General features: G+C 44.9%; 1 protein-coding gene across 1 annotated transcript in view; it reads right to left on the reverse strand.

The window, feature by feature from the left end:
* The window catches only part of LOC120928902 (prolylcarboxypeptidase), a 91,119-nt gene that overhangs the window by 49,052 nt on the left and 27,348 nt on the right, over positions 1-14,719 (reverse strand). Inside the window, exon 2 of the mRNA XM_040339968.1 lies at positions 6,168-6,308. Coding sequence (XP_040195902.1) covers positions 6,168-6,308 — 141 coding nt within the window. The remainder of the gene's footprint in view (positions 1-6,167; positions 6,309-14,719) is intronic.

Below are 14,719 nucleotides of genomic sequence, written 5' to 3' on the forward strand. Positions count from 1 at the left end.
AACAACAACAACACACACACACGTGGGTTTAAAAGGGGTGTTCCAGGCATTTATGTTTATTAAAAAAGTCAGCAGTTACAAAAAGTGTAGCTGCTGGCTTTTAATAAACAAACACTTACCTGTTCCACGGTCCAGCGGCGTGCCGCTGGGAGCTTCGTTCCGGTCCCCCCCCCCTTCAACGCCGCCGCCTCCACTGCAACTGTGGGCACCCGGCCATGACAGCTTTCGGCTTCACGGCCGGGCACCCACGAGCGGCGCTGCGCCATCCGATTGGACAGGCGATCGCCTGGGACCTGTCACGTGTCCCAGGCGATCGCCTACAGGGAGGGGCTGCCAAAAGGCGATTAAGTTATACGCCTTTGCAGCCCCTCGGCGGAAGGAGGAAGTGGGACAGGAAGTCCCACTCCTCCTGAAGCCCCCCCCCCCCGCAAAAAAATTACATGCCAAATGTGGCATGTAAGGGGGCGAGGCGTGGATTAGGCGGAAGTTCCATTTTTGGGTGGAACTCTGCTTTAACCAAACTTGTTTTTTGAACAATTCTCCTTTAAGGGGGCTGCATACTTTTGCTCATAGGTATCCCTCATTCCCATCTCAAAAAGTTGTACAGTCAACAGGTAAGACTGTAAACTGAATGCGGTGGTCCTACTCTACTTTGGTCCATATTTAGATATGTAATGACAGAGGGGGGGTTGCTTAGAACCTCAGAATTTGTATGTTCATTGAGCTGCATAGTACCCTCAACATCTCCTTATAGTACTAGAGGATCAAAATGCATGTGGCAGTTCCTAATTCTACAAGACAGTGGAGCACTGTACATCATTCTTAAAAGAGACACTGTTGCCTTGTTTATGCCCTCCCTCGCTGCTCCTCTGCAGCTGTACTGAATAAATGACTGGTAACATGGGGGAGCAGTGGCATCACTTCCATGGTAATGCGCCTGTGCTTGGGTCAAGCTAATGGCTGCTAGACTTAAGCCCTCTCATAGGGGAGGAAGTCATGTTTTCCCCATACTTGGAACGGTTGGGTATAATTGCCAGCTATAGAGTAGGAAGAAGTGGAAAAAGAAGAAAAAAAAGAAGAAGTGGAAAAAAAAAGAAAGAAGAAGAAACCCAACATCGCTCCCCTTTCTGGGACCCCCTAGAGCCCACCTCCTGTCCTGGTCTGCTGCAGAAAGCACTGGCAAGGAAGAGATTATGGGTGAAAGGGTTCCCGAGACTGGAAAAGCTCTCTCAGGGGTGCGTAAAAATAAAAAAAATAATCTGCTTGCTGCATCTTTGATGCACACATTATATAGTGTAGCACTACAACCCTGTAGGAGCTGCTGGTTGTTTCGGGTGGCACGATCACCTCATGGCTCCCCCGAATTCCTAGGGGTGAATGATGCGTATTGCATTTGATAGAAGTAAAGGAATGTCCAGAACAGGTGCTCTTTATTACCCAGCCGGGTAAAAACAATAAACTTATGGTGAGGAAAGTAAAGTTGAAGAAGAAGAAAAAGGAGAACAGCAGATTCTGGCGTGAGGATAGGGAAACAGTCCGGCTCCCTGAGTGGGTTTAGTGTACCCGGACAGGCCTCTCTCACTGACCTGGTAGCCGGAGTATCACTCGAACATTTGTAGGATAAAGTCCCTGCCACAGACCCTTCTTGGTGAACCCGAGCAAAAGTTTCCGCCACAGACCCTCCCCAGCGAACCCCAGGGAGACACCTCCGCCACAGGCCCCCTCCGACCCGCAGCCACAGAGGAAATCCTCCGTGGCGTAGTTCGTCTCGGATCTCCCCCAACCTGCCGCCCAGGCACCGACTGACAGGCGATGAATCCTTCAGTGTCCGGCTAACTTAATCCCCGGTGGTTTGTCGAGGCCCTTTTGGGTCGCCAGCCTCTCAATGGTGCTCCTCAGACGGACGCCCCACTGAACAGCAATACAGCTTGGGATCTTCTAAGGTGGGAACCCAGTCGCTCAGTGGGTCCCCGCCGCTGTTCAGACGCTCCCGGAACCAGGAACACCGCGTGGCACGCATGCCCCAGCCAGGTAGGCCATAATGCCGGGGCACAGTGATGTGGTCACCCTAAAAGGTGGGTGCCACACTCGAAGAAGAAGACCCCGACTCAATGGCGTCTGCCCAAAACCCTCCTGATTGGCTGCTGGGAGAGCGCACACAAACCTTGACTCCACTGCTGCCATCTGCAGCACCGGGGTTGGAAGAACACCCCAATGCAACAGAAAAGCCTACAGCACAGCCAAGCTGAGACAGAGGGCCAGATTCTCGTAGAATTACGTTGCTCCACAGCAGCGTAACGTATCTGATTTACGTTACACCGCCGCAGGTTTACAGCGCAAGTGCCCGATTCTCAAAACTCTTACCTGTAAACTTGCGGCGGTGTAACGTAAATGCGGCGGGCACCATTTAAATTAGGCACGTTCCCGCACCGAACGTACTGCGCAGGCTCCGTCGGGTAAATTACCCGACGTGCATTGCGCTAAATGACGTCGCACGGACCTCATTTGTTTTGACGTTAACGTAAATGGCGTCCAGCGCTATTCACGGACGACTTACGCAAACAACGTGGTTTTTTAAATTTCAATGCGGGAACGACGGCCATACTTAACATGGCTTAGAACAACTAGGGCTCAGCCCTAATTTTACGCGGCGTAACTCGACGGAAACAACGTAAAGTTAGATCGACGGGCAGCGCGGACAGTCGAGGATCGCCGTAACTAGTCATTTGCATATTCTACGCCGACCGCAAAGGCCTCGCCACCTAGCGGCCAGCCTAGAATTGCATCCTTAAGATCCGACTGTGTAATTCAATTACACCTGTCGGATCTTAGGGCTAGCTATGCGTAACTGATTCTATGAATCAGTCGCATAGTTAGGACGGCCGTAACACAGAGATACGACGGCGTATCAGGAGATACGCCGTCGTATCTCCTTTTGTGAATCTGGCCCAGAGACCCTATTTTACACTTAAGAATTTGGATCAGAGTTTAACTACACTCTGATCTCCCTCTAAATTAAATTCGCACCGGTACCATAAACAAAGTACACAGGCGCTACAATAGCGTCAATGGTAATTCCCCTAAAAGCACAGATGTGAACTCAGACTTATTTCCATATGTTCGGTTCCATTTTTCTGTAAGTGTGCCAGCATGGCTTCAGTGTCCTTCCACAGATTCTTCAAATACATGGCACTCCAAATTAAATCTTTAGTTGCGGCTCTGTATCCTGGAAATACCCAAGTACTATGGGAGACGGGACTTTCTGTGTAACTACATAAAATGAGTCACAAACACACCCTGGGGATTTCTGTTAAAATGGTTTAATTATTCATTTGTGGTTAATCTGACGGCACACAGAGTGGCGCCCCCCACCCCATCTAAGATTTATGCCACTTCCTGGTCCTGTGCAGTGCTAGGAGATTCTGCTGAATTGCAACTCTTCACACACAGAAGAGTCTGGCAAACGCAGCAACAGGCGAAGGTGTCAGTTCCTAAAGATACGTTCCCCCCCCCCCCCCCCCCCTTTAAAAAAAACAGAGTTCATAAGCTCAAAAAAACTGTATTATTTAACCATTTCAGCCACTTTGTGAGACCAGAGTGAGTAGCAGCTGAGAGAGCAGCAGTGTACTTGTATTTAGAGGGTCACTTGCCACATCACCTGCCACAAGCTGAGGATTGTCCACCTGCCACGTCACCTTGCCACGTCACCTGGCCACAAGTTGTGGATTGTCCACTGGTTGTGGCTTTATGGCTGCAATTCTTCCACGATGACCACTTCTGGCCAGACTGCGACAGTTTGTGTGCGCCCGAGTCCCACTGGTTTCCACCATGCATGAAAACATGGGAACTGGGGTACAGAAAAAAATGGCAGCAATTGCTCTGGACTGATGAGTGAAAACATTTGGCTCTAGCAGGAGACAGTTTGCTTGCCAGCCAAAGGGCTGGAGAGTGTTACAATAATGAGCGTCTGCGGGGGGGCAGACTACAGTTTGAAAAAATAAAATATGAATGCATTCTTGTGCACACTGCACATCAAAGACTCCTCCATCACAGAGCCTCCCCCCACCAAACTCTTCAACAAACCCCCCCCCCTTAATCACAAGGCCCTCCTTTACAGAGCCCCCCCCCCCCAATCACAGAGCCCTCCAGCGGTATTACATTACCACTTCAACATCGCAGAACCACTCCTGCCCTCTGCTACCTTAAATCACACAAGACGCAAAGCATGACAGATCGGGACAGAGCGCCCTTTGTCCGGACCTGTCATTTTTCGACTCGTGTGTGATTAAGGTAGCATAGAGGAGGGGGAGTGCTGCAATGTTAAAAGGGGCAGTCCGGGTAAATCACCCTGGCGGGCCAGAGTTTGAGGACCCCTGGTCTAGTTTTCCCATGGTAAGGAATTGACATGTGCACTGCCAAAAAATGAGTTTTTTTTATTTTTTCGTAAATTCAAAAAACAATTTTTTCCTTTTTTTTTGCCTTTTTCATAAATTCTGGAAATTCGGGATTCCGAAAAAGCCAAAAACGAAAAAAACGAAATTTCCAAAAAAAAAAAAATTTTTTTTTTTCGTAAATTCAAAAAATTCGTAAATTAGAAAATTCAGAAGTACGAAAAAAAAATGTAATTCGAAAATTCAGGATTTTCTAAAATTAAAAAAAAAAAAAAAAACGAAAATTCCACAATTTCGAAAATTCAGATTGGTTTCATTTTCGATTTTATAAAAAAAATAAGTTTTTCACATTTTCGAATTTTTCCATTTTCGAAAATGAAAAATTCCAAAATGAAAGATTTGAAAATTCAAAGATTGAAAATTTCAAAATTTGACATTTCGAAATTTCAAAAATTCTGAATTTCTAAAATAAAAAAAAAAATCGAAAATGTAAAAAATTCGAAATTTCTAAAATTCGAGATTTTTAGAATAAAAAAAAATAAAATAATTAAATTCGGAAATAAAAAATTCGTTAAAACGAAAATTCGAAATTAACGAATCTCCAGGGGGGACAAACTGCTAAAGAAACCTGACCCCCCACCCTTATCTTGCTTTACAAATGGTTTTATAATAAGGAAGTGTCCTTTAAGTGGTTCTAAAAAGCAAAACGTTTTAACCTCAATTTATTTTTTGCATTAAAGTGGATGTAAACCCGATTTTTTTTTTGATCCGATCATCTGTGCCCAGTCTTGCCAAACAGAGTTAATCCAGCTCTGAGCAATCCTCTTTTATTGTTCAGTGAAAGAAAACGAATTTACAGAGAAAAACCTTAGTCCGTTCCGCCCCCTTGCTGTGAATGACAGGTTACTTACAGATCTCATGCACTAGCTTCAGACAGGCATTCTTTTTTAATTCCCACCCCCACTTCTTTTCTGAAGTCATGTGGTTACTTTTCTGGATTTTGACTGGATGTTAGTGATCATAGCAGAATTTAGTGTAAGAAATACATAGGAAAAAAAAATGCATGTTGACAAGGGCAGTGTAGAGGGGGGCGGAGAGTCTACTGACATCACGACTCCACCCACTGAGCTCCAGACAACAGACCCACCCACAGAATCTGCAGTTTTTCAGTTCTTATAACAGACAGAGGGGAGACATTTGACAGGTAAGGATACAAGCAGGAGGCATCTATATCCTTATAGATCAGCACTATGGCAGTAGTTTAGAAAAGATGGGAGTGGCTTTACATCCACTTTAAGGTAAAAAAAAAAAAAAAATAACCCTACACACCACTTTCACTGCCTGAGTTCTGTCCCGATTCAGTGCTGCCCCATAAGCAGCAGTGATGCTCCTCTTTTCCTGCCTTCACAGGAGTCCGAGAGCAGATCAGCAGAGTCAGTCAAATTCCAGTGGAGGAGGGAGCAGGGGGTGTGGCCAAGCCGTGCGCCTCTATGGACACACACAGCCCAGCTGAGGCGTGCACCCACACAAGTGCCCCCTTAGCAGCCAGCTGAGAAGGAGCCAAGAACTCTGACAGGGAACTCCAAAAGAGGAGATAAAAGGACCATTGCACAGAGCAGATAAGCATAACCCCCCACTTCCCCCCCCCCCCTTCAAAAAAAAAAAAAAAAAAAAAAAAAAAGGAAAAAATGTGTAGGTTTGATAACAGCCTTAAGATTTGGAATATTTAAAAATGGAGATAAAAATAAGAGCCAATAAACCTGGATATGTACGTACGGTATTATTGCTGAACAAGGTGATATCGCCCTCATTGCCAGTATAGAAGAGGATGGGGCCCCCGGGCTTCTTCCAGTGGGTTTCAGACACCAGGTACCGCTGTTTAAATGTGGAGTCCTCAGCAAATCCAAAGTGGTCAATCTGTAGGAAACCAATAAAAAGCATTAAAGCCATGCAGTAATTGAATAAAGGCACCACTCAACCCAGGTCTAAAATAATTAGAAAAAGGAATCCCCCACATACACTTAAAAGTTGAACTACACGCAAAAAAGCAAAGATTAGCAATGTTATAAGGAGCACATAGAATGACAATTGGGTCCGAGACAAGATGTACCCTGAAAATCTACCTTTTGGGCTAGATTCAGGTAGGTCGGCGTAATTTTGAGGCAGCGTAGCGTATCGCCTATACGCTACGCCGCCGTAAGTCAGAGAGGCAAGTGCTGTATTCACAAAGCACTTGCCTCCTAAGTTATGGCGGCGTATCGTAAATGGGCCGGCCTAAGCGCGCCTAATTCAAATGTGGATCAGGGGGGTGTGTTTTATGTAAATGACTCGTGACCCGACGTGATTGACGTTTTTCACGAACAGCGCATGCGCCGTCCGTGGACATATCCCAGTGTGCATTGCTCCAAAGTACGCCGCAAGGACGTATTGGTTTCGACGTGAACGTAAATTACATCCAGCCCCATTCACGGACGACTTACGCAAACAACGTAAAATGTTCAAATTTCGACGTGGGAACGACGGCCATACTTAACATTGGCTAGGCCAGCTATTTGTTCGACTAACTTTACACCGGAAAAAGCCTTATGTAAACGACGTAAAAAAAAAAAAAAAATGCGCACGTACGTTTCTGAATCGATGTATCTAGCTCATTTGCATATTCTACGCCAAACTTAACGGAAGCGCCATCTAGCGGCCAGCATAAATATGCATCCAAAGATCCGACGGCGTAGGAGACTTACGCCGCTTGTATCTTAGCCTAATTTAAGCGTATCTGGTTTCCAGAATACGCTTAAATTTACGACGGAGTAGATTCAGAGTTACTACCGATACGCCGGCGTAACTGTACCTGAATTTAGCTCTTTGTCTACTTTCTCGAGGGTGCCTACAGCTTCTTAGCTGTCGATTTCCCTTGAGATGGGAAAAAAAAAAAAAACACGCACATGCTCAGAAGCAAGTTATGAGATGGGAGTGCTCGTTCTGGATAGCACATTCGTCACGCTGTAACAGACTGAAAAGCGCAAATCGTCTCTCACCAAAATTTTACCAACACAGTAACACAAAAATCAGCAAAAGCAGCCCAAAGGGTGGCACCATTCGAATGGAACTTCCCTTTTATAGTGCCATTGTACGTCACCGCGTGTAATTTTTTTCAATTACATGAATAATGGTCGTGTGTACGCAGCATAAGAGGCTGCTTTTGCTAATCTTTCTTGCCTGGCTATCATGCCGACCCTTTGGTCATCATAAATTAAATCACTTATGCAGATATGGTCGGCAGTGGTTGCCCATGTACTTCTCGTGACAGATTTACTATAAAAATGTAATAGGCTTCACAGTACGGGGACTGGCAGCCGGATTTGTCAAGCCATTGTCAACAGGACTAGATGCATTTTTCATTTCTGTGAAAGCGAACCTAATGAAAGCCAGATTCAAACACAAGTTTTAATGAACCAGAAAGAAAGTAAGTGACCAAGACATCATTGGTTCATCACCCACTGGCACTTTAAACAAATGAAGTTGTCAAAATATTTGGTGAATCCGGGAGGTTAAAGGGTCGTTTTCAGAGGTCTTGACCTCCAGATGTCTGGTCTTTGTTCTTGAATGTTGTGGTATCGAAGCTTCAACTGACCTCCCTTTTCTGCTCTAAAAGGGAACTACAATTATCTAAGGCACCTTAGGCCCTTTCACACTACTGCGACTTCAAAGTTGCGCGATTTTGCCACGATTTCAGGGAATGCCTGTGTAAGTGGCATCAAAAGTAGTGCAGGAACTACTTTGAAGCCGGAACGTCTTGAAGTCGTAATTGGAAATCATGGGAAACGATTCGTCATGCTACTTTGCCATCAAAAATCGTAGGACAAGTCGTAGAAGTGTGAAAGGGGCCTTAGCCAGAATTTTTGTAGCTCCAATTAGAGCCAGTACACACAGGGGCGACTCAGCCGCCTGACAAGTCACGTCCCGTTCAATGGAACCGTTCTAATAGGAGCCATTCAAGTCGCTCCGACTTAGAAAAAGGTTCATGTACGACTTGGGGGGCAACTTGCATTGACGTCAATACAGAAGTCATTTTGCAAGTCTCCCCTGAAGTCGTCTTGAGATCGCCTTGCTGAGTCGCCCCCAAAGTCGTGCCGCCCCTGTGTGAACCTGGGGCTTAAAAAGAACAGAAATATTTTGTTTTGATGCCAACCGTTGTCAAAAGTTCAAAAACAGGCAACAAAAGAAGAAAAAGAACCACCTTTTAGCCAATCATGCCCAAGTTTGCAGGAAGTACCAGCAAAAGAGGGTGCCTGGGAGAAAGGATCACTGGTTTGTATTATGCATAGCTTTAAACTGTCTTGGGCATCTGTGGTGGACCATGGCACTTCCACAAACTTATTAATTAGAATGGGCAAGATTGGGGGAAATCTGATATCTATGGAGAATTCTTACTCCATAGACTGTGTGACTTAACCACTTAACCACTGTGTGACTTAACCACTTAAGCCCCGGACCAATATGCTGCCTAAAGACCCAAGGGGTTTTTACAGTTCGGGACTGCGTCGCTTTAACAGACAATTGCGCGGTCGTGTGACGTGGCTCCCAAACAAAAAGAGCTTTGTTTTGGTGGTATTTGATCACCTCTGCGGTTTTTATTTTTTGCGCTATAAACAAAAATAGAGCGACAATTTTGAAAAAAATGCAATATCCCCCAAAAACATATATAAAACAATTGTTTTTCCTCAGTTTAGGCCGATACGTATTCTTCTACCTATTTTTGGTAAAAAAAATTGCAATAATCGTTTATCAGTTGGTTTGCGCAAAATTTATAGCGTTTACAAAATAGGGGATAGTTTTATTGCATTTTTATTTTTTTTTACTACTAATGGCGGCGATCAGCAATTTTTTTCGTGACTGCGACATTATGGCGGACACTTCGGACAATTTTGACACATTTTTGGTACCATTGTCATTTTCACAGCAAAAAATGCATTTTAATTGCATTCTTTATTGTGAAAATGACAGTTGCAGTTTGGGAGTTAAACACAGGGGGCGCTGTAGGAGTTAGGGTTCACTTTGTGTGTGTTTACAACTGTAGGGGGGTGTGGCTGTAGGACTGACATCATCGATCGAGTCTCCCTAATAAAAGGGATCACTCGATCGATGCGCCGCCATAGTGAAGCACGGGGAAGCCGTGTTTACATACGGCTCTCCCCGTTCTTCAGCTCCGGGGCGGCTATAAACGAATAGCCGCACCGTCGTCCCGGGTCGCTCCCCGAGGCTTACCGACCTCCGCATGTACCGGGGGGGGGGGGGCCCGATCGGACCCCCGACCCACGTCAAGCAGAGGACGTACAGGTACGTGCATGTGCCTGTCCGTGCCATTCTGCTGACGTATATTTACATGAGGTGGTTAAAGTGGTTGAACCCATTACAACCACTTTAACCTACAGGTAAGCCTAGATTAAGGCTTACCTGTAGGTGCAACAAATATCTCCCCAACCTAAAAGGTTTATGAGATATTTGCAGAAAATACCGGCAGCAATGTCTACGGCATAAATGCGCCGTAGACATCGGGTGCAGGCGCACTGAGCGTGCTGCTTTTAACGGCAATTATGCCGTTAGTAGCGGCACCCGCGCGCCTGACGTCATGATGCTGTGACTGGCCGGAGCAGCGATACCTGGAAGTCACTTCGGGTATAATGACGGTGGAGGTCACGCAGGTGCGCTGCGGGGGGTGTCGATCTCAAGTAAGGAGTCCCCAAAATTATTAAAACTGCCACTAAAAGAAGACAATTGCCTACTGAAGCATGATTTCCAGTAAGAAGTGTGTAAACAAAAGGATACCTTTAAATATAATTAAAGCATAATACAATGAACATGAAGCCCTTGCAGTAATGATGTCCGTCCTGTCTGAGGAGCTTCCTCAGTTGAAGGAGATAGGAGGTAACAAAGAGGATTTCCTCATTTCACCCACGCTGTGCCTGCCAACTACAGAGCAGGAAGAGAGATTCTCCGGTTGAAGCGCACACACACACACCCACCCACCAATAACGCCAAACTTACAAAATAACAGTGCCATAGGGTTGTATGATCAGAGCTCCTGCAATTAGACTAAAGGCCCATACACACGATCGGATATTCTGACAATTGTCTGGGTTTTGTCTGATAATCCGACCGTCTGTATGCTTCATTAGACAATTGTTGTCGGAATTTCCGACAAATGTTGGATGGTCATGCTTGCAAATTGGCCAACAACAACTGTGTTGCGTCGGATTATCTGATTGTGTGTACACAAGTCTGAACCAGTGGTGGCTGGTGCTCAAAATTTTTGGGGGGGCGCAAACGAAAAAAAATAAACAATTGCAGCCTCACTGTACCCATCAATTGTCACCACTGTGAGATGCCATCAAATGCAGTCACTGTGCCATCAAAACGCAACCACTGTGCCATCAAAACGCAGCCACCGTGCCATGCCATCAAAACACAGCCACTGTGCCATACCAGCAAACGCAGCTACTGTGCCATCAATTGTCACCACTGTGCCCCCAATTGTTGCCACTGTGCCCCCAATTGTCGCCACTGTGCCCCCACTTGTAGCCACCGTGCCCCCACTTGTAGCCACCGTGCCCCCACTTGTAGCCACCGTGCCCCGTACCCCCCCCCCCCCTGGCACTTACCTTTATGGCTTCTACGTCCCTCGATGTCCCTTGTCCCGCCCTCGATGACGCTTCAGCCAATCCGGTTACCTGATTGGCTGAGACGCCTGTCAGTCTTATCCTCGGATGTACAGCCGGTACGTCCCGAGGATGAGCTTTAGGAAGCCGACTGATAGGCACTTCCACACAGCCAGTCAGCTGCCGCTATTCAGCTGACCGGCACTCAACATCCGGCTAGCTAAATAGTGGGCGGCAGCGGCGAAAATATACAGATTCATACAGTGTATGAATCTGTATATTTTACTGGCTGTGAGCGAGCCATAGGGCGGCGCTCCTGCGTCCCTATGGACGCACCGCCACTGGTCTGAACTAAAATCCAAAACATGCATGTTCCAAGCCAATGCTAACCAGATAACATTAGCAAAAGTTGCCCAGAGGGTGGCACTAAAAAAGCAGAAAAAACACCGTTTCGTGAACGTTGGCTGAAAATGTTCTGCCGTCTGAATGCAGAACAAGTTTACGGACAACAACCCACAGATAAAAGTCTGATCCTGTGTACGAGGCTTAAGAATACCTACTGAACTAGATGGTGGAAAGCTGCAGAATGAACGTCGAACGTGTGCCTTTGGCCTATGAAGGTGGTAGAACTGATGACCATCTCAAATGCAAACCTCCTAAGGGGGGTGTACATGGCCAGTGGAGCCATACCGTCCTTAGGACAACTAACATAGTTGAGCATCAGTATAGTGGCCCTGATCCGTCACTCCTTCAGAGAGATGAATTTCCTAAAAGTATCTGAAACCAAAATGTTGTTTTCGGAAAAAGAGTGGCAAGGAGGTCAAAAGCCCTGTCAGGTATTTTTTGACGTCTCTGTCCCTACTGGGGGATTCACCAATAAGTTCACCTTTGACAGAGGTTCTAACACTTCTCCACTGTCCAAAATAAATAAAAAAGTTTTGCCTTTAGTTATACTGTAAATTGTGAGGCGAGGCTTCTATAGATCAAGCTTGCTTTTCTAGTAGCTCTCCCGGATGCCCAATCAATACCTTGAAATCGTTGTGTACTTCAAACCCTTCAATTTCTCAGACCAGACCATCTTCTGCCATTGCTCCGTGGTCCAGTTCTAGTGCTCATGAACCGATTGCGTCTGCATTTGGTTGTGGACATGGGTCAGCACAGGCACCCTGATCAGTTTGTGGCTACACCCCCCCTCCCCCCCCAAATTCTATGAAAGGATTTGGTTGGTAGGGCTCACTGTAACCATCTACATCAAATGAATATTCTCCATCTGTAATCAGTTATAATCTGGAATAATAGTTATAAATTGTGAAGGGGGCTGGTCTGGTTACCATTTCAGTCAATATTCACAAATAACTAGAGAAAAAAAAAATTATATATATATATATATATATATATATATATATATATATATATATATATATATATATATATATATATATATATATATATATATATATATATATATATATATATATATATATATATATATATATATATATATATAAATTGCACAAGTATAGTGTCCCTGATGGGAGTTGAACTCAAGACACCGCTGCCTTAAAATCCTGATGTTATAATACTTAGCCACAAGGTCAGGCTTGAAGCAACACCATCAAAAACGAACCCCCTCACACCCGCCATTGCCACCCGGGGCATGGAGAAAAGTGGCAGATTGCCTCTGGGGGAGGCCTGCCTACTCCCAACTCCTGCAGTCCGGCTCCTCTCTCGAGTACACGCACAAAATACACTTTAAAAAATAAAAAAAAATAAAAAATCAAAACAAACCCAAAAATGGCAGAGTAAGGCCCGGCACTTGCTAATCCAAACCATTGGCTTGTTAAAGTGGTTGTAAACCTCAGACATGAAATATAAACAAAGCATATCTCTATAGGGTGTACTTATTAAAAGCGGAGTTCCATTTTTCCACCTTTCAGGGGGAGGTATAATACAGGTATTTGCACCCACTTCCGGGAATGACTCCCACGGGGGGGGGGGGGGGGGGGGGGGGTACTCCAGTAGCTGATTGACAGCCTCAGGTATGTTCTGGTGGGATGTGTGAAGCTCTGTAGAGTGTAACTTCAGCTCTCCGCCTCCTTTTTCCTGACATCTCAGACAAGCTTTATAACCTATGGACTTTGAATGGAATTAAAAGAGAGAGAAGACTGCAGATAAACGGGTAGAGCTTATGTAGGAGGATTTGGGTCATCTCGACCAATCACTATACTGGGTATAATTAATTATATATATATATATATATATATATATATATATTATATACACACACACACACACACACACATAAAATTCTTTTTTTGTAAAGTTTAAAAAGAATAAGTTCACCTTTTGTAACATGTTACAAACAGACCTGCCCCCCTAGCTGTCGGGGGGGGGGGGGGGGTAGGCGTGTGTGTATATATATATATATATATATATATATATATATATATATATATATATATATATATATATATATATATATATATATATATATATATATATACACACACACACACACACATATATATATACACACACACACACACACACACACACACGTCCCCTTTCAAATTGCCTGCCTTGAGCACCATGTCTGTGCCCGCAGGACGCAGTGTCCGCAGGTGTCCCGGAGCTGAAGAACAGGGAGAGGTCAGTGTAAACAAAACATCTCCCCGTTCTGCCTAGTGACAGGTCACTGTTCCTCGTCATCGGGAGCAGCGATCAGTGATGCGTCACTCATAGCCGCGCCCCCTAACAGTTAGAATCACTCCCTAGGTCACACTTAGAGGGGAGTTTCCATCCCAAATTATTTTTTTCATTATTGTGCTCATTAGACCTAAAAAAGTAAAAAAAAAAAAAAAAAAATATGTTTTTTTACTCATCTGGAAATGCCTGTTGCTATGCAGTCCCACAAAATCTGCCTTTGAAACCACCTAGGATTCTGACATCATCTCCCTCTAATGCTCCTGGGAAATGTGTGTCATCATTTCCCAGGATGCAGTGCGCTGTCCAATTATCACTCCCCATTCAAGACTTCCAGGAAGTAAGTGCCTGTAGGCTTCACAATGCCCACAAGCAAAATGACAACGGTGTAGACATAGTTTTATAAACAATCTTTTTTGAATATCTATGCAGATCGGCAGCGGGTTGTAAAATAGTAAGTGACCGGATTTGTATTATAAAAACGCAGGATGAAAGGACATACATTTAAAAAATGCTAATTGTGGTTGGAACTCCGCTTTAACCCCTTTACTGCCAGTGTCATTTTTACAGTAATCCGTGCATTTTTATAGCACTGATCGCTGTAAAAATTACAATAGTCCCAAAATAGTGTAAAAAGTGTCCGCCATAATGTCGCATCCGTGATTATAAATAATTAAATACATTTGTGTGCATACGAGGCTTAAGATTCTTGGTGCCGAAGCACACTGAAAATCCCACAATGCATGCAATAGTGCCATTGCACCGGCTTCCTAAAAGTCATGTGTACTACAGGCCCCCGGGGTCAGACTGCAGCAAAAGTCTGTATAAGTGGCAATCAGTGCCTTCGCCAAGGACTCTGCGAACAGGAAAGTCCACATTTTCTCCCAAGCCAAGCCTAGCTGTGCTCTACACCATGAGTCTCCATTATCACATCAGCAGTCATAGTTGAACTTCTGCCCGTCTCTTCAG

This window comes from Rana temporaria, chromosome 2 (genome assembly GCF_905171775.1).
Source record: "Rana temporaria chromosome 2, aRanTem1.1, whole genome shotgun sequence".
NCBI classification, from domain to species: domain Eukaryota; kingdom Metazoa; phylum Chordata; class Amphibia; order Anura; family Ranidae; genus Rana; species Rana temporaria.